The sequence below is a fragment of the Aptenodytes patagonicus genome, chromosome 16 (genome assembly GCF_965638725.1).
Source record: "Aptenodytes patagonicus chromosome 16, bAptPat1.pri.cur, whole genome shotgun sequence".
NCBI lineage: Eukaryota > Metazoa > Chordata > Aves > Sphenisciformes > Spheniscidae > Aptenodytes > Aptenodytes patagonicus.
In genome coordinates this window covers 14309465-14334611 of record NC_134964.1, presented here as the reverse complement: position 1 = coordinate 14334611, position 25147 = coordinate 14309465, and the positions used below count along the sequence as shown (strand labels likewise).

The 25147-nt window shown below is 42.1% G+C and overlaps 1 protein-coding gene across 2 annotated transcripts in view; it reads right to left on the bottom strand.

Annotated features, from left to right (window-relative positions):
* Positions 1-1499: 1499 nt before the first annotated feature.
* Positions 1500-25147, bottom strand: part of GAS7 (growth arrest specific 7) — a 110164-nt gene continuing 86516 nt past the window's right edge. For both annotated transcript variants that reach the window (XM_076354049.1, XM_076354050.1), the window contains exons 9-14: positions 22055-22133; positions 17886-18014; positions 15733-15856; positions 13229-13308; positions 10754-10852; positions 1500-10018 (exon numbers count right to left, since the gene is read on the bottom strand). In XM_076354049.1, coding sequence (XP_076210164.1) covers positions 9905-10018; positions 10754-10852; positions 13229-13308; positions 15733-15856; positions 17886-18014; positions 22055-22133 — 625 coding nt within the window. In that variant the 3' untranslated portion in view covers positions 1500-9904. The remainder of the gene's footprint in view (positions 10019-10753; positions 10853-13228; positions 13309-15732; positions 15857-17885; positions 18015-22054; positions 22134-25147) is intronic.

Sequence of the window (25147 nt, the reverse complement as noted above, 5' to 3'; positions counted from 1 at the left end):
TTTTATTTATTTAACAGGAATTTCTGAAGTATCAGATAACAGCTTGAGGCACAAAGCGTGTCTACTTCTTAGTCCCAAAAGCAGTCTGAAATCAAATCTCCTCACTGATGTCCTTGCAGCTTTCTTTCCATTTCTGAGGAATGTGAGAAGGTCAAAGGCCTAATTGCACAGTGGAATCCAAGCTGATTTTTTAATTATTTTGATTGCAAAAGTCTAGCACAGGTATCCCTGTGCAGAATGGAGTAAAACCTCCTGCCTTTTACATCTACATGTCGCAGACTGTGAGGCTGCCACCCTGCTACTTCCACTGTCCACTCTGGTCCCTTCACCGTTACGCTTTTCTGAGTGCTGGCACTACACCAGCATAGCAAGTAAGTGTCATGGCTTGTACAGTCACTCCCCATCTTGGGTTTCAAAGTTGTATCAGTCCTCTACAACTGAAAATGCTTTTTGCTGATAAGTTGCAGTTAAATGTACCACAGTACGTGGAGAATTGTTAAGCATTCACCGAGCTGGTCTATACCATGCACCAACACCTGAAACAGTATTCTGAGATTTTTTAACAGGTTTAGGCTACTTAGTCCAAAGACTCTGCTGTGAAAACCAAGCTTCCACCTGGAACTTTTTCAGTCTTACCTTTCTTCTCCTTTTCTGAGAAGAGTGTGCACACCTCTGCAACTACTTACTACACCAGTGTACAAACACACCACGGAGCTGCGGGATGCCATTCTGCAGGTGGTTGCACAAACTAAGTTTTTACATGAGTTCAAAACGGGACAAATTCTTAGAAGGCGGCTCCACTGAGGTTTATAAGATGTGTGGATAACGCATTACCTCCAAGGTCCCAGAGTCACACATTGCTGGGAAGGTGGGCTTGTGTTCTGCAGAACTGCAACACCCGCTTGCTCCAAGCTCTGCTTCTATAGCAGTATCCCAAGGCTTTTGAAGACAGTTGTTGGATGAGACAGGATTTTGGCAAGGCTGATTTTGACTTTGTCAGAAAATCTGCCAGCATGCATGTTAACTCAAATATTCAAAGTAGAACAATTTATTAACAACAACATTTTACAACAGTGTTTTCTCTTCAACTAAGCTTCAAGATGCACGTGGAACTTGCAGGTAAAGGACTGACTGGGTGTAGAAGACTTACAGATCATTTAAAGCATGCCCATTTCATGGCAGCTGCTTTCAGACTGATCACGGTCAGCTTGCCTGCTTGTTTAAGAAACAAAACCACTTAATACAGGTGTTTCTTAAATTGATTTCCTAATAAAAATGAAATTTTAGGGACTGTAGTCATCTGAATATTATGCAAAGATCTGAAAAGGATTAAGTACAAGTAGATTACACCCAAGTGATGCAATTGCAAATTCAAGCTGCATTAAGCTGGTATTGACAAAGCAGTACATGTGCATATGGCACCCCAAGTGTTCTTTGATGATATTGCAATCAAAAGGTGTGTGGCTTTGGTAGAAGAAAAAGCAACTGGGTAAAGACAATTCCATGCTCAATGTGTCTCTGTACAGTTTATTTTACAGGAGATGAGATGAGCACTGTGGTGCATATAAACTTGCAGAACAATATAGGAAAATACAGTTTAACCATATGAAATTGTTTTACAGTAAGACAGAAAAATTATGTATAGGAAATGCCTTCAACACTGAAGGACAAGATCCACAGCTGACATAAAGTAGCTTCCACCAAACTCTGCCAGTTTACCCGAGCTGAAGATCTGCCCCTTAAATCTTTTCTGCATTCAACTTCTTAAGTTCAGTAAGTGATTCCTTCATGTATCCTTATGGAACAAAAGCCATCTTATAATTTGCACAATGATCCAAGATTTACTAGTTACCCAGACAGAGGCTGCATGATACATAAACTATTTAAGGGGTCTATTCAGCCAAAATTTATGGAAAGTTATAAAATTTTGGTTAAACATCTTTAAAAATAAGTCATTAGTACTGGCAAAAGACAACTTTCCTAGAAATTTAGAAGTATTTAGCAAAAGTTACACAAAAAGGACCAAATAAGCAACTTTACTTTAGTAGAAAACTCTGTTTTAGTGTATGACTGGTGATCTGGCCCATCTTTGAATCCCTGCTGTTAGAATGTCTGCAAAACTGTTCGGTGGATTTTTCACACTGTCTTGGGCTGCCGAAAGAAAGGAAACCATCTAAAGAGGAGAAGAAAATATTTGTCGAATACTAGTACCTGCTTTTTTCGTAACGGTTGCTGTCCCTAAAGAGTGTTTTTGACCTGCTGGAGTAAAAGAGTGGTAAATGGACATCCAAATTCTTTAGGCTATTCTGAAAATCTCAGCCATCACAACAAAAAACTCCAAAGGAACAAGGGATTTCAGGTCAAGAGTTCCCCAATTCAAATGACTAAGATTGTCATGACATGCAGATGTGAGATCCCCGAAATCACTATTCGGCTTTAGACTTCCAGTACCAGAAAATTTCTTCTCAGCAACTGCTTTAAAAAAAGAGTGAAGTTTTTTCATTTTACACAATAAAGGCCTACTTAGGCCCCAAATGCCACTTACTCAACTATTTTTATGCAGAATTCCCTGCTTATTCTACTGAGACCCCTATACTGAAGGATGTGTCAGAAGATTAGGTTAGCAACGCTCCTTCAATGCAGTTGCTTTGAAGTCTAACATTTCCTACTCCATTTCCAGTATTTAGAATTTAGGATGACTGTGCTGGACAGTAAATGATCAGTGAGACATAGGCGGGTCTACTGGATACGTGGATGTCCTAAAAGAGTGCACAGTGCAGAGCAAGGAAGGAGAGTTGAGAATCCTGCACAGATCTGTGCATACTGGCTGCTCCTGAGTTTCGGAAATTTGTAGGTTGAATCTGTATATTTTACATGCTTGTAGCAGATACAATTTAAAGAGGCACTTCAAGGGGAACTACTAGCAGAATTTTAGTAGGGTTGTGATACAAGCCATTACTCAGTTACTTGTTAAATCAGTAGCCCTGAAAGACTGCATATATTCAAATTATAGTCTTGTCCACTCACTGAACCTGAATACAGCAGCTGAAAAGCTTTTGTTCTGAATATCCACTGAGTTTGTCTTTTACGACACACCTGAAATAGTTCAACTTAATGTAAGTTGAGGGAATTAAATTTGAATGTCTCAAATTTATGTATTTTTTCTGTAATTATTATGCAGTTAACCTAAGACTTACTTTTTATTGGTCTATGAAAGATTTTATCCATGTACAATTCTTAGAATCAGATGCATCATTAGGCACAAAAGGTTTCTGCCTTGAGGAATGCATGGAATTGGAAATTTAAGTCAAATTGTGCTATGTGTTGGTCCCTTCAGAAAAAATGTCCAGGAAGAAAAAATAAGCTGTGACTAGCACAAAAAGGAGTCATTGCACTTCCAAACCCGGTGGCTGGTAAGAAAAATCCAAAACAAAAACCAAAATAACCCCTCCAAAAAGCATGCTCTTACCACTCTCAGAAAATATCCAAAAGCATGAAGTTTGGTCAGCACATTAAAGCAACAGAGACATTCTATGAAAACTTGAAAGTAAAGATTCTGAAAACTGGTGTATCTCAGTGATGGAGGGTTGGCTATAGTAACAATGAAGAGGAAAAAACAAGAATTGAAAGATGCACATTTATATGAATAAGACCTACTATAAGACAAAGTAATGAATATTATTTATACAATAGTGCTTCTCAGGAAAAGACAAGGATTTGCTGACAGGAAAGACTTCATCACCATTACGCAACAGAAAGACTGTGTGCTCCAAGCTCCTGGAGAATACCTGCACGCCAGGCTTGACACGTCTCCGCCTGACTTACGGTCAGTTCAGTGCAAGGGCACAGGACATCACAGTGCTGCCAAATGCCAAAAAACATTCTGTAGTCACCAGTGTGACATTGCCACATAGCGGTCTCCCGCTGGCACAACCAGGTGCTAGTTGGAGAGCCCTGTATCAAGCAAGAGATACAAGGGAGCATTTCATCACTGATTTTCATGTGCTAAGCAGAATTCAGAGTGATGAGCCTGTTACTGGACCCGTCAGGGTCTAAGGAAGACGAGTGCCTCGTGTTGAGAAGCTCAAATGCCACTGGGGCAGCTAAATGTTTTCCTGCCCTATGTGTCTGTTTTTAATTTGAATCTGCCTGTGACTACTGCCCACCTGGTTAAGTTAAATGTGACCAGCAGGCTCCTCTGGTAAAATGTCAGACACATCTGCTGTGCAAAGAAGGACGCCCGTCAGCCGTTCCCTGCCACTGTACGAGTATGGGAGGAATGCCTACACAGCAAGAACCATTCGCAGCAATGCTTCGGCAACCTCTGGGACCTCATTCTCCTATTTCAACACATGCTGGGCAGCAAAAAGCCTACAGACTTTCCAGAAAGGTCTATGATCAGGAAAGCCCATTATTTTGAAAACTGCCTTTTTGACACTGTCTTTTGAAGACCTAGTTCTCGCAAAGCAGAGATGTAAGGGTGACCAGGACTGCCTCCAGGACACCAGACTCTGTCATCTCTGGGAACAGACCCAGCAGGCTGCACTAGTGCAAAAGAGCATGCTAGCTACTATAAAATGGCAAATATGTTTTCAATTCAGAAGGAAACAATCAATTGATCACACAAAGAAGTCACATCTACTCATTCCAGGGGGACCTTCAAGGTGCTGGTCTGGATTTCTTAAGGTGCTTGATAGCGAAGGACCCACCTGGGTAAGCAGTGCTCTTTTTCTCCCTGTGTGTGACTGAAGAAATAGATGGACAGAGCTATTTTTTCACTTCATTTTGGATTTGGGTTTTTACAGCTGCATCAGAAGGTGAGCTGTAGGCCCATGCTCTAGAGCTGCGCTCCTACCAAAGCTTGACACAGGGTCACTCATGGAGCTGTGGGGAACTGCACGTATAGCAGCTAGATCTTATACATTAAGTATTTGAGGTTCTCATTTCTTAATGTTTACCTTACAGATGTACTCAATGACTAGGGAAGAAGAGGCTTGTGCATTTCTGGTTTTTAGCCTGATTTTCAAAGTCTCTTATCACCTACATGCTCCCTGTTGTGTTCCAAGATATCTGAGTGCCGAGCACTTCCAAAGAGCAGGTGAAAAGAAGAGTGCACATTTCTATATAAAGAGTCTAACTTGCAGCAAATATTTAAATAATGACATTAAAAACAGGGACAAATTTAAAGAGGTTCTGAGAGGTCTAAGAAATTATGACTGCTACTAAGCATGTAAAAGTTTCCTGTGAATGCTTTACAGAAAATTCCTGTTAGAAAAAAGAAAAAAAAAGAGGTGATCTGAGTGCAGTTCACTGTCACAAGACAGCTACACACACTGACATTACAGCATGGGGCTGTCAGTTAAACAAAAAGCAGCTAATTCTGCAACACGAAACTGCGCAGATGCATAAAGGGTAAAGACAACCAGAGCACAAGTTTGCATGCTGCCTGTTATGTGCAGAAGGAAGAACTATTTCAGTGTTTACTGTAACTGTGCAACACGAGGGGGAGCACACCTACCCCACAGCAGCTCTGGCAGGGCTGCAGAGGGGGAATAGTATTCTAGAAACTAACTGGGATTTCCATATGACTTTCACTGCTGTTACAATATTTTAACATTTTAAAAAAAAATTAAAGCTATCTCTAAAGATCCCAGTGTCAAATAATGAAATAACATTCCTATAAGGGAACAACTGAAGTCTTTCAAAAGATGTTCAACACATAGAAGTGATGAACAGATGTGAGTTACAGACATGAGTGAACCTGGAGCAGATTGGAAATCTGAGAATTAGGCCTTTTTGGATGTTGCTCCGTGAAAGCAACTGGAATCTTGCCAGTGATGGGAGAAGAGTGCACTTGGCCCATGTGGTAAAGGACTCATCGTTTTCAGCTCATTAACTCCAACAGGAATCAGCCAACAGCACCGGATCCAAAATGCGTTCTGCTAGGAAATAAGCTGAAAGAATACCTTAGAGAACGACTTCCAACAAGGGCTGTCTATTGAGTAAACTCTGCCAGAAGATGGCTTTGAAGACATAAGCGGGCTGGTGTGGATGATGAATATGAAGTTCTCATTCTGTACAGTAGCTGAGGTTACAGCTGTTAAGCACCTCACCAGCTCTGGCACCAGAGTCAGGACATCCGACAGATTCAAAGCCATAGGAATTCACGAAGCCCTTGAACTCAGACAAGGGCCAAAAGGCTCTGGCTGAAGCAGAGATCACCAGGGAGTCAGAGGCTTGACAGCACGAGACACGTATGTGACAGCATTGCTTAGACAAAGAGGGAGCTCTGCAGGAGCGGCAGGACTCCTGAAACACAGGTGGCTTCAACAAAGACCCGGGCAAGTAGAGCTACCAGATAAGAACCAGAGGCAAATTCTCACTAATTGTACCTCTTCAGGTGAAAGCAAACAGTACTAATCGAAAGCTCACCTTCTGCTCTGTGACCACAGAGCCGTATGAAGATGTAAGACAGCCTCATCACTCAACAAAAAAAAGACTGATAGCTGTAGTGACTAAAATAGTAAAAACTTGCATCAAGTGTGTGAGCCTACCTGCCAGACAAAATGAGACAACCCTTAAGCTCAGTACCTATGGAGGCAAGAGACTTACTTTGCTATTCCTATTAATCAGTTACATTGCAACATCATCATGCTTTTCACATGCTAGCTATTTTAACATAACATGAAGCTTGATCTCGCTCCTGAGATGAAGTTGTTTAGGATGAGTTATTGCATGAGGAAAGACTGGGTTCAACTGCATTTTTGCAACTCAAAGGAAGATAAATAGAGCAATGCTGAAACTCCCAAAGTTACCTTGTTATGAATAAACACGAGGGCAGGCGTCCATGCTTCCCTTCAAACATGCCACTACCTCCTTTGAAGATGCTGTCTGTTCAAGAAGCACAGGGGCTCCAGCGCTCCCTGACTTGTAAGGCATCACACTGTCCAGGATCCATCAGCCAGAGAAGTGAATGAGCCAGGTAACACTGATCCCACTGTCTGCAGTGTCGTACCACAAGCGAATATCATCTTTTGCAGGAAATAAGCTGGAAACTGTCTACAAGCAACAGCAAAACTTCCCTAACACTTCCACCAATTACAGATGAAAGTCTTGTTGTAGAGGAAGCATCTCACCCACTGCAGAGGAGCACCGCGCGAGAGTTTGCTGGGCCTGGTAAAGATTAACAGCCAGGTACAAGTGCTTTCCTCAGATTATCGAACTGAAAAAGAGATACAGACTCCATCAAAAGAATTATCGTTCTGTGTAGCTCACACATTCCTGCAACATTTAAAATGGACCAAAAATTAGAAGTAGGAAAACTGTCTGGAAATAAAACAAAAGGGAAAAAAAAAATTACCAGAAAATACAATGGAGAATTGAGAGCAGCTTAAATACACCTTAGCAGGGGAATGAAAGAACATTTCAGTCTTCAGAGAAACCGGTGCTAATGGACAGTATTTCCAGTCCAAAATAGATAAAATAACAAACATCTTTAAAGAAAGAGGAAAAATAAAGTGTAATTAATAACAGATTATTTCAGGTATTAAGGAGAATACTGTATAAAGTGCACAATTAGCTTGGTTTTGCAATCAAAACAAGGATGTGGTGAGGTGTCGTCAAGATTGCTCATTTTAATTTATAATACAGCTTAGAATACAGGGGTTGACCTGAGATGCAGCTCTTAAGTACTCCAGTTATTTTTGACCATTGAAATTTTGAAAGCTCACCCTGCACCTGTGATTTAGGAAAAAAAAAAAGACAAAGTGCCTGTCCTCTGAAGTGCATCGTAGAGATAGGAAAAGTATACATTGGTATGCCAAAAAACTTAACAGGACAGAGAGTGAATCAATAGAAAGACTGAGAAAGATAGATCATCATGAAACTTCCCTGCTTGAGCAGCAGAAGAGGAGTTTAGGGAAGCGTACGTACTCTAACTGAGCTCAAGGACTACACGACGCTTAGGCAAACCATGTTTCATTTGTATTGCAATGGTCTTTGCAGGAACAGTGCGCTGGATGCTTCCAACACTGAGAATAAAATAGTAGTCGCGAATTCAGAAGTGTGTAATGGAAGTGCAGTAAGGGAGGTGTGACACCAGGAACAGTGATCCTGAGCACACAGTGGTCATGGCATTGCACCTGCCAACGTGCAAAGGTTTATAAAGGTTGATGACGCAGCAGAGAAGTGGTTCTAGAGGCATTTGCAAGACAGGAACGAATCTATACTGGTAAAGAGATGGCTGAGAAAAAGGCAACAATAGGAAAATGCAACAGAATTCAGTTTGAAATAACAAATCAGAAAAATAATCACTGCAGCAATATTAAAAATGTGTTTCAGATAAGACTTCTCTGTGTCTCAGCTTGTATTTGTAAAGGGGAATATTAATTCTCAATGATCTAATCACAGCACCTTGAGGATGGTGAACAAAAACCTAGAATAATACTATAACAAAAGAAGGATGCAATTTTGGTGCTGGGGAAAAAAGGATGGTAACAATGAGATAAAGTGGAGCATAACTGTGGATCAAATGAAACAGTATGGTTTGGGAAATTGTAGATAACAACACAGTAAACACTGAGTAAAGGCCACAGTGGTGACAATCAAGGTTTCTGCTGGATCTAAAGCAAGAATCTTAAGTATCTTGGCATTGTATGAAATGCTGAAAAATATATTAACAGCAACACTGAATAATCAATCAGAAATAACAGCAGGAGAAGAAAATGAATACCTTTTCAAAACCAGTCTCCAAACTATGTAACACTATGTGCCAAGAGCAGTGTTGAATTTTTGGTAGTTTGCGGTAAGGGTAACAAAGGAAAAACCTAACGTTAAGAATCTGATGGTGCAGAAGTGCTGGGCACCTACATCTACATTTAATGCAATCTAGCATCACAGATTCATGGCACCTTTGAAAATCAGGCTCTAAAAAGATAAAACCCACAATTTAGCTGGACAAATTTGGTAATTAAAAATACCTAAAGGCTGTGATATTCACCTGAAGGAACCAACAAAGGGCAATTTAAATCTGGATCCCAAATAAAATGTTAGAGGACACCTTGCATAAGCAGGAAAGGTTTTGAACATCTCATTTATTCCTTGGTATATAACCTCTTTCTGTCATTGAGGGCACTCAGACAGCTAATGAGGTAGGTATAGCACACCCAAGTCTTTCCTGATAAATAACGGTGATGGTAACACTTTCAACCTTATTGATTGGTCTAGAACAGAAATCATGATGATAATGGGTTTATGTATCCCTGAGAGGGAGTATAAAACAGGAAGAACAGGAGTCTTCTCCATAGATTTTGGGAGAAGGGCCATCACTTCACTGCCATGGTGGGAAACTGTTTTATGAAATAAATGTATTCGCACAACATTGCTGTGAGATACGTGTGTTTTATAGATGGGGGAGCCAGAGAAGTTAATTGACTTGCCTATGGCCACGAAAGCAGTCAGTGCCAGACCTGGGATTCATGATCAGGACTTCCTTGCCTCCTACATCATGTTCAAACAGTTATCTACCTGCTGGCCAGAGGCTCACTGCATGGTTGTTCTAACATACTGTATAAAGATAGTCATGCAAGGGATGTAGCACAAAGTCACTGAAGAACAGAGCTCTCTCTGTACCAGAAAGCAGATTTCTTCTGGAAGCTGCGTGCAATTGGGAACCTCTGGTGGGAAGCACACATCTGGTTTCTTCACCCTGGAATGTCTGGTGTTTAAGGCTTAGCACAATGAGGACCATTTTAATGACTAAATGTAACAGAGAGAGCCCATACAGGCATAAATTACAAGGTGTCTGGTAGTGGAACAACCTTTTCCCTATGCTCTTCTGACCCATATAAAACAAACATTAGCCTGGTTAATTCAGTGGACTCATCACATACAACTATAGATCAGTCTATATTTCCATGTCCACAGGTCGGATATCTCCAGTTTTGTGTTCTTTTACCCACAGTTCCCTGTCTTTGGCAGGATCCACTTTCCGAAGCAACTGATCCACGAGCTCTACTGTCTAAAACGAACAAAACAAGAATCAAAATGTCAAGGGCGCATTTCAAGCAGAGACAGTCATTGCTCTGAAGCGTAGAGCAGCTATGGGCACGCCTACGTTGCATTTGCAGACAAGTAAGAACTGCACGTATGTGAGACTCGGTGGACAACAGCCAGATCTGAATGTGAAGCCTCGCAGCAGGAAGCAGAGAAGAGGCAGACTTTAACGTCAAGCAGAGACAGGCTTCCTATGCCAGGCATCGGCCAGTCGGTCTCTGACTCCTGTCCTGCAATCCATACCTTACACCAAATACAACCATGTACTGAGGTTGGCATTCATCCCCTGTATTTTAATATTTGAAAACTAGCCAGTTTTTTAGTAAGAAAAAAATATATACTCCCTCCCCCAACAGTGAAACTATTTACCATCTTCCTTGCAAGAATAGATGACCTCAAGGAGTAGTGCATCATGCTGGGAGAACTAATAATGGTTCATGCTGGCCAAATGTAATTCAATTCATTGTGTCTCCCCCAGCAAAAAGCTGTGATCCAGCAGTATGAAATGTAACTAGGATCAGAGAGTCTTGGAGGAGCAAGGCTGTAGAGTGGCAGTACAGTACTGCTGCAAACTAACAAGCTGACCACATACACTTTTCACATCTCCTTTTGATACAGGTCAGTCAGATCAGGATAGGGACTGTTCTGCTCAGCTGAAGTGCAGTAAAGACCAAAGGGACCAAACAAAAAGCAGACTTACACTTTGGTTGAACATGTCTGTCTCATGCCGCAGCTGTGTATACTGGCAAAGATGCTGCCGAATCATCTCCACCCTTTCAACTTCTAGTCTCTCAAGCTCCTGGACACGAAGAAAAACAAGTCCATATTTTTCTTGGAAGCTGAGCTTGAAGGCCCAGAGAAAGGATGACACACGAAAGGTTGCCAGTCAGTGCAATACTACCCCAGGGTCACGCTTTGGGGCTGAACTCTGTGGTTGCACATCCCTGTGATTTGCAGAGAATCTGAGACAGCAAGCAACAGAAGTCACTTCAGCCTGAGCCTAATAACAGAAAAGAAGGTTGAAACCTTTCCAAACCTGAGACAACCAAGGCACAGAGAGGAGCTACTGTCTTCAGGGATGCTGCAAGCAAGAGGGAATCAGTTTCCTGCAAGAAGCTTTGCATGCTTTGTTGCTAGCTCCAGAAGTTACAGTGGTTCCTTGGGGAAGCAGGAGACCACGTTGGGGTGTATGGCTCAGAGGGCCTGACTGCCCTCGGTCTAGCCAGACACCTGTAAGAGCAGTTTTATCTGTTCAGCAGATGATGAGCTGGGAAGTCTGCACCTCACTCAGCTGGCAGTAAGCAGACCCCAGCAACCCTTTAGTTGAAAAGGCAGGTGATTTCCAACTTTCCTCCTGATTTCTTCTGCCTCCCTCTTCTCCTGGATTCTGACATTATACCCCAAAATTTGCATTTAGTCCCTCCTTGTCCATCTGAGCAGCAGCAGTGGAAGCAGCATGCTATGGAAGTCTGTCTTTAAAGACATATACTGTAATGGACTTTGCTGTTTTACTAGAAAGCTCTGTATTCACAGGGACATCAGTGTGGCCAAATCTTAAAAAACCTGCCTTCAGAGGGCATTTCTGGTGTCCATCATGGTGGAATGCAAACTGAGCATATACAAGCAGGCAGGCTGCTACATTGCCTTCCCTGTGCTATCTGCAATTTGTCAAACGTCTTTTGCGAAACAGATCCTTCATTACAGCACAAAAATCTCAGGTGGCAGACTACCTGCCTGGGGAGGAAGAAGAACAAAGGAGCTATGGTATGGACAGGACTGAAATAGACTGAGCTCCTATTACTGTTGCTGGTTGATGTATTGCTCTTATGGAAAAAATGGCCCACTTTGAACTCAGACTCCCTTACTTCGGGCACAGATGCGCAGGACCAGAATGCAGAACCCGGTGTGCTAGTGCTGGTAAGCAGGCCATACGCAGAACATGCATTGTATCTGCACCAGAAACTTCAGGGAGGAAGGTACGCAAGGAAACACAAATCTTCAGACCTTGACTCTCTCGACTTTGTATTGCATATGAACTAATCTGCATCTGAGCTGATCAGATGCAGACTGTTTTTCAATTTAGATTTTACATTCATGTACACCAAGACTTACCTTCAAATGCTCCTCAGCCTGAGTTTCATAACTGACAAACCTGCTGTGCAGCCTGCAGGCTATGACGTCCCTCTTGAGCTATCTACTAGAGCACTTCTGAGTCGTACTTCTCCGGGAGCAAATATGCAGCTAACATATACCTGGCCGTATTGGGACACAGTGGCACTGATGGCCAGTGTCATCTGCATCAGTGAAAAACCACCAGTGAAGGTGAGAGAAGAATCAGATCCCTTATGTAAAGGAACAACCAACTTTTTCTCTCTTGTTCTGCTTTTGGGAAGATATCTGCCTCCTGGTTTTCCACTCACCCATCTGCCTTTATTTATTTACTGCAGTTTAAATATTGCACTGACACACTTCCAAGTGCTGAGCAATTTATTACCCTGCTTCTTATTAGGAGGAGTTTACACTTTTGTGTTTATCCAATGAGAAAAATACATGCAAAAGACACTTTCATCTCCCACTTTTGAAAGCTATTGGCTGTTATCCAAAAGGGTCCAAGGAATGACATGAGGGAGGAGCCCTAAAGGCAAAGTACAAGTATTTCAAGGAATACAGCACATCAAAGCTGTATCTTGGCATCTTGGTGACTAACCCCAAAGGTATACGCCCTTAGGGTGAATACTGTGAGCTGTGTTATCTTCAGAGAAACAGAACAATACGTAATTAAAGCATGCCTCTTCTGAGCTGGCAATACTCACAAAGAAATTGTAAACTCATGGAATACAAAAATTCATTAATGTATAAATGGATTCAGTGATGTATCACATGTTTTTCCATGTCTTCCTTGTGCATTACTTCACCCTTCCTGGGGACAATTCCAGTGTTCTGGTCCCTAAGCAGCCCTGAACGGGTTTAATGCCTTCTGCAAAGAAACAATTATTTCTTCCTTCCCCTAATGATATGAGTTTTTCTTAGAACTGAGAATGGGCAATACAATGGGAGATTTATCACCCAATTTTTCCCAGTGCTTTGCACTGTAACTAGCTATGAGTGACGGATGTTGTAGGCTATTACAATTTTGGAATCTTATACATGCAAGATGCTACACAGAGTTACATACCAGAGTGGTGGTCACCATTTCCTCAAACCACTTGGACTGGGCTTGATTGTAAAGATCCACGCAGCGCATCAGGTCATCTCCTGAAAAGATCAAGATAGCAACACATTAGTCTTCTCTAGCCCGTGTCATGGAGCTTAGAAGGAAATTGCAGTTCAGGTTTTGCAGGCAGACCCAGAGGGTTTGAAGGTCAGTCCTGGTGGAGCTGAAGGCATGGTATTTGTTAGGTGCAACAAAATTTCAACAAAATACATGCACTTGATGTGTGGTAAAAGATCAGGTGATTGGGGTGAGAAAGAATGAGGGGGAAAAGACAAGATTTTGAAAGGAAAATATGAACATTAAGACATTTACAAAATTTACATTAACATTTACAAAATGCCCAGAACTATGAAAGCAAGTTACTTCAGTTAAAAAAGAAAAAAAAAGGTCATAGACAGAAAGTTATATCTGAAAAATAAAATAATTAAAATGGGAAACTGCATTCTAAGACGGATCTGTTTAAATCGGGAGCGAAGCGTCAGGCTCAAGCTGTCTGAGATCGAGGGATGCTTATTTGCAACCTCAACCCAGTTTCACACTCATGCATTCTCCAGCCTCTGAAGATGCACGATTCCAGTCGAGCTCTGGCTTCCTCCCATGTTCAGGGCAGTAACACAGTAAGCTGTGATTATTTCAATTTTTTCTTTGTTGCAGGACTCTGCTCTGACAGAGAGGGAAAGGTGGATGGAAAATCTGGAAGGCATGTCTCGGGGATTACTGCTTTCTGACTAGTAAATTCTCTTTCTTCTTTAAACGAGGCTCAGTTACGCTTTCCCTAATGGTTTGATGCCTAAGTTCAGGGCTCAAATTCATCCTGTTTTTTTAGGTGCAAAAAGGTCTTTATACATAAACTGGGGACAAATCAAGCTTGAAGAACAGGACTCCATAGACCAAACAAGTGTCAAAGAAGTAAATGCATCTGGAAGTCTCTCATGGACTTAGAACTTGGGCTGGCAACCAAACTCTTGAAGAAACCAGGATTCGGGGCTTAAAGCTCGGCCATAAGCTTATCCACCCAGACAGGGGATGCCTAGTCTGACATGACAAGTCTGAAATAATGGCTCCCACACTCCAGGAGGCTCCTCCTCAGGAGCCATCTGACTTGGGGTTATCCTCCACCCACCCGAATGAATCTGAGCCACTGTACAGCCAGGAACATGAAAGCCATGAAACACATGAACAGTCCATAGGAGCAGAAAGCAACGCCACGTACCAGTAACCGGTGGGATTGTAGAAGGGCTCTGGTCTAGAGCTCTCTAGTCCTATCGTCCACTTGTGGCAGGCCTCATTTCAAAGCCAGATCACTATGTGCTGCTGCTGTGCGCATCGCAAGCACCCCAGCTGGGCTGCTGGGTGGGACTACCTGCGGGGATAGGGCAAGTCCTCCCCTGCCACGCACCCTAACAGTGGCAGAAAGTGGGGGAGAGCGATGGGGAGACTCACACCAAACTCTGGGTTATTCTCATCTGATCTTCAGCTCTCCCTTGCTTGTTTCATAAATATCTATTACAATTTCTGAAGACCCAAGAGAACACAGAGAGGCTGTGAATTTGCAGACGGATAAAGAGCATCTCTCATGGAGCCTCCTGTCACTAACATGTAGCGTTTGTTTCTCCTCAAATGGTTGCCTATACACATGGTCACACTGCAAATGACTCTTCTCAGTCTCCTCAAAACACAGACAGGCTATCCTGAATTTTTAAAAGCCTCAGAACTATGAAGGACCACTTTGCCAAGGAATGGACCTATGAAGGGATGAAACATGGAAGCCCTAGTTAAAACATATTTTCAGTACAGGTACTAACAGAGCTGCACATATCAGCTTTGCGGATCTCAAGAAAGACAGTTCCTGATGGATCCTGTAGAAGTGGCTTGAGCCTCTGTAAAACATGCATAGGTCACATCAAGTAGCTGTGTCCTCAATGCAGTACAGCACACACTACTATATCCTCAGTATCCCTTGAACAGAAATCATTTTAATCACTGAGTAGCAGTGGAAGAAAGACAAGAAGTTCACTTTCAAGGAAAAAGACAGTAATAGGAAGCATAATAGGCACCCACATAGTTGTGGGTGACTGTGATTTAGGAAAGAACCAAAGAAAGAACTATGATTTAAGGAAGAAACATCCTCAGCTGAGCTTCTTTGAATCTGACTTCGAAGAGTTTCACAAACATTGTTATCTCAGCACACTTTCACAAAACAAAAGGACAATTCACCCTCCTTTTACTGTTCTCACCCCAATTATCAAAATCATCATTTTGTGATGTCTGACTTGGAAAAACTGGGCTTGTTTCTTCTGAGGATTTAACACCAAACAGATTTGTAGCATGGTTCACTTTGACTTTGTAGCTACAATATTAAAAACCAAGAACCACGTGGGCGGATGGGCAGTTGCATCCCATCTTGTTCCTGCCATCCGCGGGGCTGCGCTCGCCTCCAGATGCTGACAGACACAGGTACTCACCCGCCTGAGTGGACTTCCGTCTCGCCTTCTTAATTTCCTCTTCTGTCTTGTTGCTGAGCTTCACCTCTAGCTGCTGTGTTTTCATTTCCAGATCCTTCTGTCTCTCTGTCAAGGCTTTCCGGGCCTTGGAGTAATTAAAGAAGAGTCACATGTTTTAGAGGAAAAGAGCTGCCAGCTGCTTTCAGCCATCTATGACTCCTCCATACAAGTATTTGTCAGTAAGAAGTCAGGGACTTTGCATACAACTGGGTCCTAACTGGGATTCAAGTTCTTAGGACACCATGTGGTGTTCAAAGAAGTGTCCTACCACCCTATAGAAGTTGTCACCAACAAATCACAAAAGCATGTGAACTCTTCATAGGTTCTTAGAAAGGCACAGTACAAAAGGCATCATCAGACTTTCATGTTTCTTAGTAATTTTTGCACTACTTCTGGAAGAAAGGGGAGCTGGAGCTTCTTCCAAATGTCTTAACCAGCATCACCAAGACACCTCTTCCATTCGCTTTTCTTAGGAACTAAATTGTTGAAAGAACTTCAGGTATCTTATAAAATTTATTTTTAAGTACCTTCTGGATTCAATATACAATTATCAGAAACTCTAACAATAGGAACTTTTAGACTTATTTCAGAAAAACTAATTCAGGTTCATGACAACAGCAGTTCATACTGCAGAAATCAAGAACCTGAGACCTGGTTACAACTGATTATTTAAATTACTTTACTTTAAAGTTCTTCAGGCTTTTGAAACCTGATTTATCAGTATCATTACTGAACTTATACAGGCAAATTAGTAAAGTGTCTTAACAAATAAACATCACTACCACATTTGCATGCTGTCACCTCATTTCCTGAGGTTGCCTAAATACATAAAATAAAAATAACTTGTTTTGCACGGACTTATTATAAAATAGGTCACATCTGTTCTTTATCCAGTTATATTGTTTAAAACTAAATTTGGATGATCATATTTTGTTAGCAGCTTGCAGTTTTCTACAGCCACACCAGCCTGCAAGTTACAGTGCTCTTGAGGCATTACTTGAATTTTTTCAATTTGCAGTTTTAAAGACCCTGCACTTGGTTCGGCAGGTCGCAAGAGGGAGCTGCAGGAAAGCAATCTGGTGAGAAGCTGTGTGCTTCATCAGGCACACTGCAGACACAGCTTTTCCCTTTTTTTATGCCTTCTTCTCAAGGCTATTCTAATTCATTCTTTTCAATATTCCTACTGAGGACTGTATTTCTTTGCAGGTATGACTGTGAAGAACTTACTGTTTTGCAGAAAAATGCCTTCCCTACATACATACAGTCTAATAACCTTGTGTATCCTGCAACAATTCTGTCCCTGTGCGAACCTTCTCATGTGCACTCTGATCTTTAATGAAAGCCCAAACAACCTTCTGGGTTGACTAAGCACGGTATTTTCCTTTCCAACTTACACCCAAAAGCAAACCGCATGAGGATACCGTTTGGCACAAGCACCTTGGCAGCCGAGGTATGGGTATTCCGTTTCCTGCCAGCTGCTGATAAGAGAGCACTTTTTGTGGGTATAACTCTCCCTAAATCACAACCTCAGCTACCTACTGGATGTTCATGTTAAAACAGCCCCTGATGCTAGGGTGCTGCTGACATTTGCATTTTTCAGGTGAGGATGTTTGCTGTGAGACACAGAAAACAGGAACTGGGAGAGGGTTTGTGACTTGCCGTGCCAGGTTCGAGCTGCCTTCCTTGGCCATCTGCTTTTGGCCACTGCACGAGAGGATACTGAGCCAGGCAAGCCTTTGACCTGACCCTGCTGCTATTCTAAGGCAAGGTTTTTTAAATTTTGAGGGAAATATACGTGACTTCCAGATGCACACGAGCAAGGAGTATTTTCATCAATGTGTTAGAAATATATTGTCCCAAATTGGGAAGGGGAGGATGAAAAAAAAAGCCAGTTCAGTAGTAATGTGTTAGCCCTGGATGTAGCCAGCTTCCCAAATCTCAGCTAAGCAGCAAACCACATCAGGGGCCTGGCAAAGCATAACTAACAGCAGAAAGCACTCAGCAGAAACCTTTGTGGTTCTTTGTGGCAGAGCAGAAACTTTTAAAGGGGCAGCTGCTTTTCTGTCCAAACCAGCAGTATCTCATAAACTCTCCAGTTTATTCTCTGCTCCCACCTTTTCAACTGCTGCGTAGCGGCTGGCCAGATGCTTCCGTAAGTCTGCAATATGGTGGTCACACTTCTTCATGTCTTTCTTAAAGTTCTCTCTGAAGTTGAGCAGGGGTTTCTCTACCTCACTCTGAAGCTGGTAATGAAAACAAAGGAAGAAATGGCAATAATGAGGAGCTGGGCAGTAATTCCTAGCTCTTCTGCTGAGCAGAGCTCAGGACAGAGAGGAAACAATACACACACTGCAGCCAAAGGCAATGGCATACAGCAACACTTCTCTTCCCCAAGAGAGCTCTGAGTGAAGCTACCGCAAAACTCAGCTCTTCGCAGGACAGCTCTGTTAAGGGAGTATTTACTGAAGGGAGCAAAAGGACAGAAATCTTGTCTTCCTCTCTCCCTGTTAAATCATATCTCTCTTCTTACACATAAGATCAAACTGCAGGCAATATCCAGAGCACTACTTGAGGTGCTCTGATCCTGGCCTAACTGATGCAACTTGCTTAAAAAAAACAAAGTACACAAACTAAAGCCACTAACCCTGACTGCAATAAGGTCAGTCAGTGGACCATGGTGACACGTCTGTTTCTTGTATAGTGAAAAGAGATCCAATAAGGGCACATTTTATTTATTCCTGTAAAGTATAAGGGAGCCTAAAGAGAAGCCTGAATATTTAGTTGAAACTCTTTAAATAGTGGCAAGAAACCACTGAAATGAACTCAGGAGAGATCCATAAAGACCGCACATGTGAGTTATCTCTTACAAGCAGGACTTGACAGTTGGTAATACTCAACTCTGATAGAGTTTGTATCATATTGCTCTTTGGCCTTCTGATACACAGTTTTGACATCTAGGAAGTGTACTCTGAAAGGATACAGATATTTCACCTCCCTAGAAGCAACCAAATACTTCCTTGCTATCGTCCCTCCTGTGGGGATGCCGGACTCCATCAGTGCAGGTGAGTTGGGTCCATAATCACCTAACATGGCCCACAGTGGAGCAGTAACAAATAGTCCCTGAAAGCAAGTATTTTCAACCTTTCTCCAGTGCTATTTTAATGGAGAAGGAAACTTCATTCAGTCTCAGTACAGCCTTTTAATGGAGAGAGGCTACAAAGACAGCCAAGGCCCTACAGCACACATCCTAGAGAGGTTTATTTAAGCCTAAAGCAGATGAAGACTTGTTTAGGCAGTTGAAGACTGGCACCACAGTGATCTAATAAGGCCTACAGCTATCTGAAGGTCAGATGCAAGGGTAACAGAGCCAAATTCTTCTTTGCAGGGCCAGGCAACGTCACACAGACAACTGAGTATTGGGAGGTTCAGGTTAAATGTAATTTAAAAAAAAAAAAAAAAAATCGCCAGAATGATAGCTGGGCACGGGAACCGGTTGACCAGAGAGGTTGTGAAATCTCTGTCCTTAGAGATATTCAAGACTCTGCTAGACAAAGACGTAGCTGACTTGATCCACTGTGGGTGATAGTCCTGCTCTGACTGCCGGGGTTGGACTAGAAAATACTGGACAATATTTTTATGACAGTCTCATCAGGATGGCCCCCAGGCAAGCTAATAAAGACCTGTTCACAACTCTGTGGTCCAGCATGGTTAGATAAGCTCTCTCAAGAACAGAGGTACAAACGGATAGCTGTGCCAGGAGCATGTGTCAATGCTCAACAAAACAAGAACTGGAACAGAGAGAAGTTCAGGGTGGATTCAGTGAACTCCAGAAGCAATATATTACAATTGACAGAGAGGTCTGTGTCCAACGGAGTTTGAAGTAGCTAAACAGTCTGCATGCCCTTCAGACTGCTCCATTCATAAATGGATTAACCTGGGTAAACAACCCAACATGAGTCAATCATCCTCAGTGGAAGAAGTGGCAACCTGACTCACCTGACATAACTAAGCATTGCTGTGAAAACCCTTATAAAAATCCCCAGGGGCACGGACACACCAAACAGGAGGGCATTTCACTGGTATTTCTACTTGCCTAATAGAAAGTAAAGATATTTGTTTATTTCACATGGTTTGTGTGGGACGGGAAATTCTGAGATCCTCATAAAGATGGGAAATGCATCATCAGGAGGCTCAAAATGTAAACAAGGCAACTGCTTTCTCCAGTTCTGTGTTCTGGGAATCAAAGAGGCGGACTTCTCAGTGAAGGCAAGCATCTTTCCTCTAGCATCATTATCCTGCTTGAACTTCCACCTTGCAAGAGGTACCAGAAGCTATCAAAATACTCACATGTGAATGACCCAGGCTTTTAAATGTTGCATTATAGTTGGCCATATTTATTCTTTTTTCTTTTTTTTTGCTAGAAGATCTTGCTAAAAGACTTTTGAATGCATGCAATAGATGAAAAAACCATAAACTACTTTCCTAAGATGAAGAGATTTAAAGCACCAGTGTATACAGACAACTCTGACACTTACCCATCACCGAATGGGTGAGATGTGACAAAGGACTTGAAATCTCAAGAAGTTTCCTAAAAGAAGTTATCAGGTATAGAACAGAGACCCTGTACCTCTGTACCAGTATAGTAGAGACTTAGGCAGAAAGACAGAGACATAGGGTTAACCACAGTATTAGATGCTGGAGAAACTACACAGCTGAGTTATCAGAAACCACACTTCAAAAATTCCTCTGATTTCACAAGTACTTATTTTTTCCTTTGCTCCATCAGCACCATTTCCAGAATGGCTGGTAACACACGATCATACCCAGGACAGCCCACCATGATTTCAACTAGCACAACATGTGTGCACCTTCTCTTCCAGCAGAACTCACCTCCTGGAGCTCAGTGAGGGATAATCCAATAGCTGGAGAAGAGGTTCAGTGCCATGATGGCCTTCTTGAAGGATTCCTCGTGTGCATGTATCTACAGCTGCCATGCCAGTCTGTACAGGCATTAGTAGTGTAATAATATTTTATGTTCCGAGTGCCATGAGAGGGCTGTCACCTTCTCCGATCTGTTCATGACCCCCAATGTAACAGTGCTGTGAAGGACTGTCACAGAAGTTGTTCAATGCCGTCATGGCTGGTGTTTATGTTCGAATATTCTTGGTGTGCTCTGCACTGTACTGACTGCTTTGTGTCAGCACTGACTGGTTTCCTTTGACTATCAACGAGAAATATAATTACTACTTCTAAGAATAACTTCTCTGATAGCAATAATCAATATGTTTAAAAGCATACTCTCTTAATAAAAGAAAGCCGGAACTAGGAACTCCCAAAGCAGGTACAGGAACAGTGAGGAGAGTTCAGAGGATGCTACAGGAGTTTCTGTGCAGGGTTTAAAGAAAAGTAAAATAATGAAAGAACCGCTATACATTGCCTGCCTACACGCACAAACCACTCCAGGGTGCATTTCTTCCTCCTGGAAAACAATACGAGAGGACAACGGGGAGCAAAAAGTATTTCACTAATTACAGCCCTGAAGCAGAAGTTCGAAGCAGAGCAGTGGGTTACCAAGGCAGCGGCTGGTTGCCTGAGTAACCTCTGCATAATCGCTTACAAACAGTGTAGAGCTATAATTTTCCTCCAGAACATGGCTGTTGTGCTGAGATATCTGCCACTGTATTGAACCTGATCACCCACAGAGGTTAACATAATGTAACAGGACGCAAGAGTATGTCACATGTGGTGGAAAAAAACAGATAAATACCATAATTTGTATAAGAAATCTGCTTGGGCACCACTTGAGAGAAGATCCAAAAATAACATGAAGCAAGTTCCCAGTGCGCTTTTCAGACAGGCTAACAATACAAAGAAGTCAGAGTCCTGGTTCTCTTCCTTCCAGACAGATACAGTAGATTCTTGTTGGGAAGGCAAATATTATTTTTTATTTCTTCCTCTACAGAAGTAATCCGTACAAGCTCTAGGTAAATTTACTTGAACAGGCTGGAACTTAGAGCCCTAGGTGAATAACCTCTAGAATCAGTTTTCCTTCTTTTTTATGAAAAATTAAGGCTAGATGTGTTTTAACTTAGTCAACAGGTAGATTAAATAAACTATGATTTTGGAGGAAGAATGGATAGAGTTTCAGTAAGTTTGTTCACCAACTTATTAATTCTTCTAAATTTGTACCATATGCACGTATATTTTCCCCACTAACAAGCACTGAAGGAAGATCCACATCAATTACAGGGCAAAAATCTTTGCAAAAGGAAGAACTATTTACCTTAGAAGAAAATTTGAGATGAACCTCTGCTTCATCAGCTAGACTCTTCTTTAGCTGAGCCCAAGCCTCTCCTAGTGTGCTGAAAGAACACAGAGCGACAATGATCAATGCTCTGTCTTCTGCACGTCCTCCCAGCGAGATTTGTCAGATGGTGTCATATAGATATGGTACAACGCTTTGTACCCTATCATGCTCAGCAAAATCACGGAAAAGTGATAGCAGAAATCTAAGAAGATAACCGATCTCTGTGACCAAGGCAGAATTATACTGGCATTGTATGTAGCAGATCTTTGAAAACACTGTTCATAACGATCTCCAGTTACAGAGATGCTACAGTCCCCATAAACAAGATACTTCAGTATCTTATCCTTACCATAGCCAAGATTTTCTTTTCTAATCCTTAAAATAAATCTTCACCAATGCAGTCTTCCCATTGCCTCTTCTACTTTACACCCTACCTTTGGTGAACAGATTATTCTACTTCTCCTCGGAGAAGCCTTTCAGTATTTGAAAATTAAGAGGTTTTTTTCTCCACCTTCTTTTTCCTTCAGACAAATTATTTTCTAGACGACGGCAGTTTAGGTACGCTCCTCTAGACCCTCTCCAACAGCCTAGATTCCTCTTAATGCTTCATAACCAAAACTACGCCATCTTCCAGCAGAAGTCTTCCAGTTGCTAAACTGGTAACAGATTATTTTGTATCAGGCACTCTTTCTTCTACATATCTCAGTATGATTGCTTTTTTAGACAACAGCGTGAAGTTGTTGACGAATAAGCTTGTGATTCACTATAGCCAGATCCTTCTCCCACAAACTGTTATGTAACTGTATCTTTCACATCCTGTGAAAGTATAAAACCTGGTACTTTGTCCTCATTGAAATGCATCTTAGTTTTTTTCCGTTCACTTCTCTAGTTTAACAAAGTAATTCTGAATTGCAATCTTTTCTTCAAATTGTACACACCATCCCTCCTAGCTTTGTCTCATCTCTGACTACAGTAAACCCATTATTTATTCTATCATAAGTCATTAACAGAAACACTGAAAAAAATCTGGACTTGGGACGAACCTTATGGGATCTCACTCCATAGCTACTTTCTGCACTTTACTTTTTGTAAGTAGCGGGTATGATTTCTTACCTAGTTTTGCACCTTAGGCTTTATTTAGGTCACATTTCTCTTGCCTGCCTACAAGAATCTCTCATTGCAAAAAGCTAAACTAAAATAAGAGCTATGATGCTGATGACTTCTGTTATTCCATCACCAGAGGAATTTAGGTTGATTTGACATTGTTTGTTCTGTATGCATCCACAATAATTGCTCATCACCTTAGTTTTCCGCTGAGTGCTTCTAGAAAGCTTGATGGTTTATTCTACCACTTTGCACAGGTTATATAAAACTGACTGATCTACAATTTCCCTGCTCCTTCTCTCTCTCCCCCACGCCCTTTTCAAAGATAGTCATATTTGTCCCTTCCAGGTAGCCCGAAAAATTGCCTGTCATCTGCAATTTCAAAATAATGATCTGTAATTTCTGACATTGCTCCAATGAGTTGAGTCCTCAGGTATGGTGTTCATCACAGCTAAACAACCTGAGATTGTTTCACCTAGGTAAGTGCTCCCAACTCTTCTCTTTCCCTAGTCCCACCCTGAGGTCCCCACCCACTGTCCAGTTCTCACTGGTACTATTTTATCTGATCTATTTAAGTAAAGAAGGCATTTCAGTCTGCTAAGCATCTTCTGCATCTCTTATCCAACCACAATGACTTAAATGACCATGGATTGTATCACCTTCTGTGTACGTGCAGCAGCACTGTACTCACAGAAACTTGGACAGAACCATCCTGATACCACAAATAGGTCCCATCTCGTCACCCTCAAGTCGCACTCATATACATGATGGTGGGTCTTCTTACCACCAGAGGAGGGCAGAGGACCCTGGAGGGACAGCCCATACTTTGTGTCAATTCCATAGACTGCTGGACAGCAAAGTTGGAAAATGTTCTGTGGAGTATGAAACCAGCAGTGGTAACTGGTGTGTTCACAGAGCAGTTCACAGGATCCCCCAACTCACACCTTCTCAGAAATCAGAGGAAGACCATGGTGAATGTTTACTTTGAGTGTGTTAGGCTGCAGTTCCACTTTTGACTCCTTCAAATCCTCCTGTTGGCTGCTCTTCTTCCCTCACTTTTTTAAATGGAATTTTTCCCTTTCCTGGGCCTCACCAATAACCAGGATCTTCTCACTAGCCTCTTCCTGGTCCTAGCCAATTTGGCCACCACAGCACCTTCCATTCCCTCATCTTGCCACCTCTCCAGGCAGAGCACCACCAGGCAGTGTTCCTAGCTCCCTGCACTCTGCTCCATGTCCCCTTCAGTTCCCTACTTCAAGATTTTTTATGATTCGGTCCTCATTTCCTTTCTTTTCATCTACTCTCCCCTAGCTTCCTTCCCCTTCATTTTTTCAGGCATTCCCCCCTTCTCCTATTGGGGGTAGGAGAAAGTGGGAGGAGGATGTGGAAGAAAGCAGTTTAGGAGGCTAACACCCACCCCTAAAGGGGAAAGAAGAACAGAAACTATCATCAGTGTAGGTGCTTAGAGAAGTAACAGCCCGGTTAGCCTCTTGCAATTTCTGTCCTTGCCTACTGGAAGCTGAGCAAACACCTCGTGGAGCTTCACTGCCAGTAGAAACACACTGTGTCAGAACTAGGGTGAAGACAGTCATTTCCAACCTTGGCTTTCAGTGCTTAGGGGGTTTGTGTCAGAACAGAGAGAGCTAACAACTTCTAATCCTTCAGGAGTTGTGTCTTTTCATTATTACCAAAGAATTACAATCTAGTCTGAAGTGCATTGCCTAATACCTTCTTAATAACTTCCAAAGTGTGAATATGCTGTAAATATGGGACAACCTGCTGCTTTTCTTGGAGGGCCAGACCCAAGATGAGAAGAGACTTCTTCCTCCCTCTGTCTGTGCTGCTCCAATTCTACTGGCCTGACTTTATGGATCTACTATCAGCAGTATATATATTCCATATATTCTTCCATATTCAAAGTAATTTAGTACTTATACATGCTAATCCCTAAAGGAACTAGTGCTG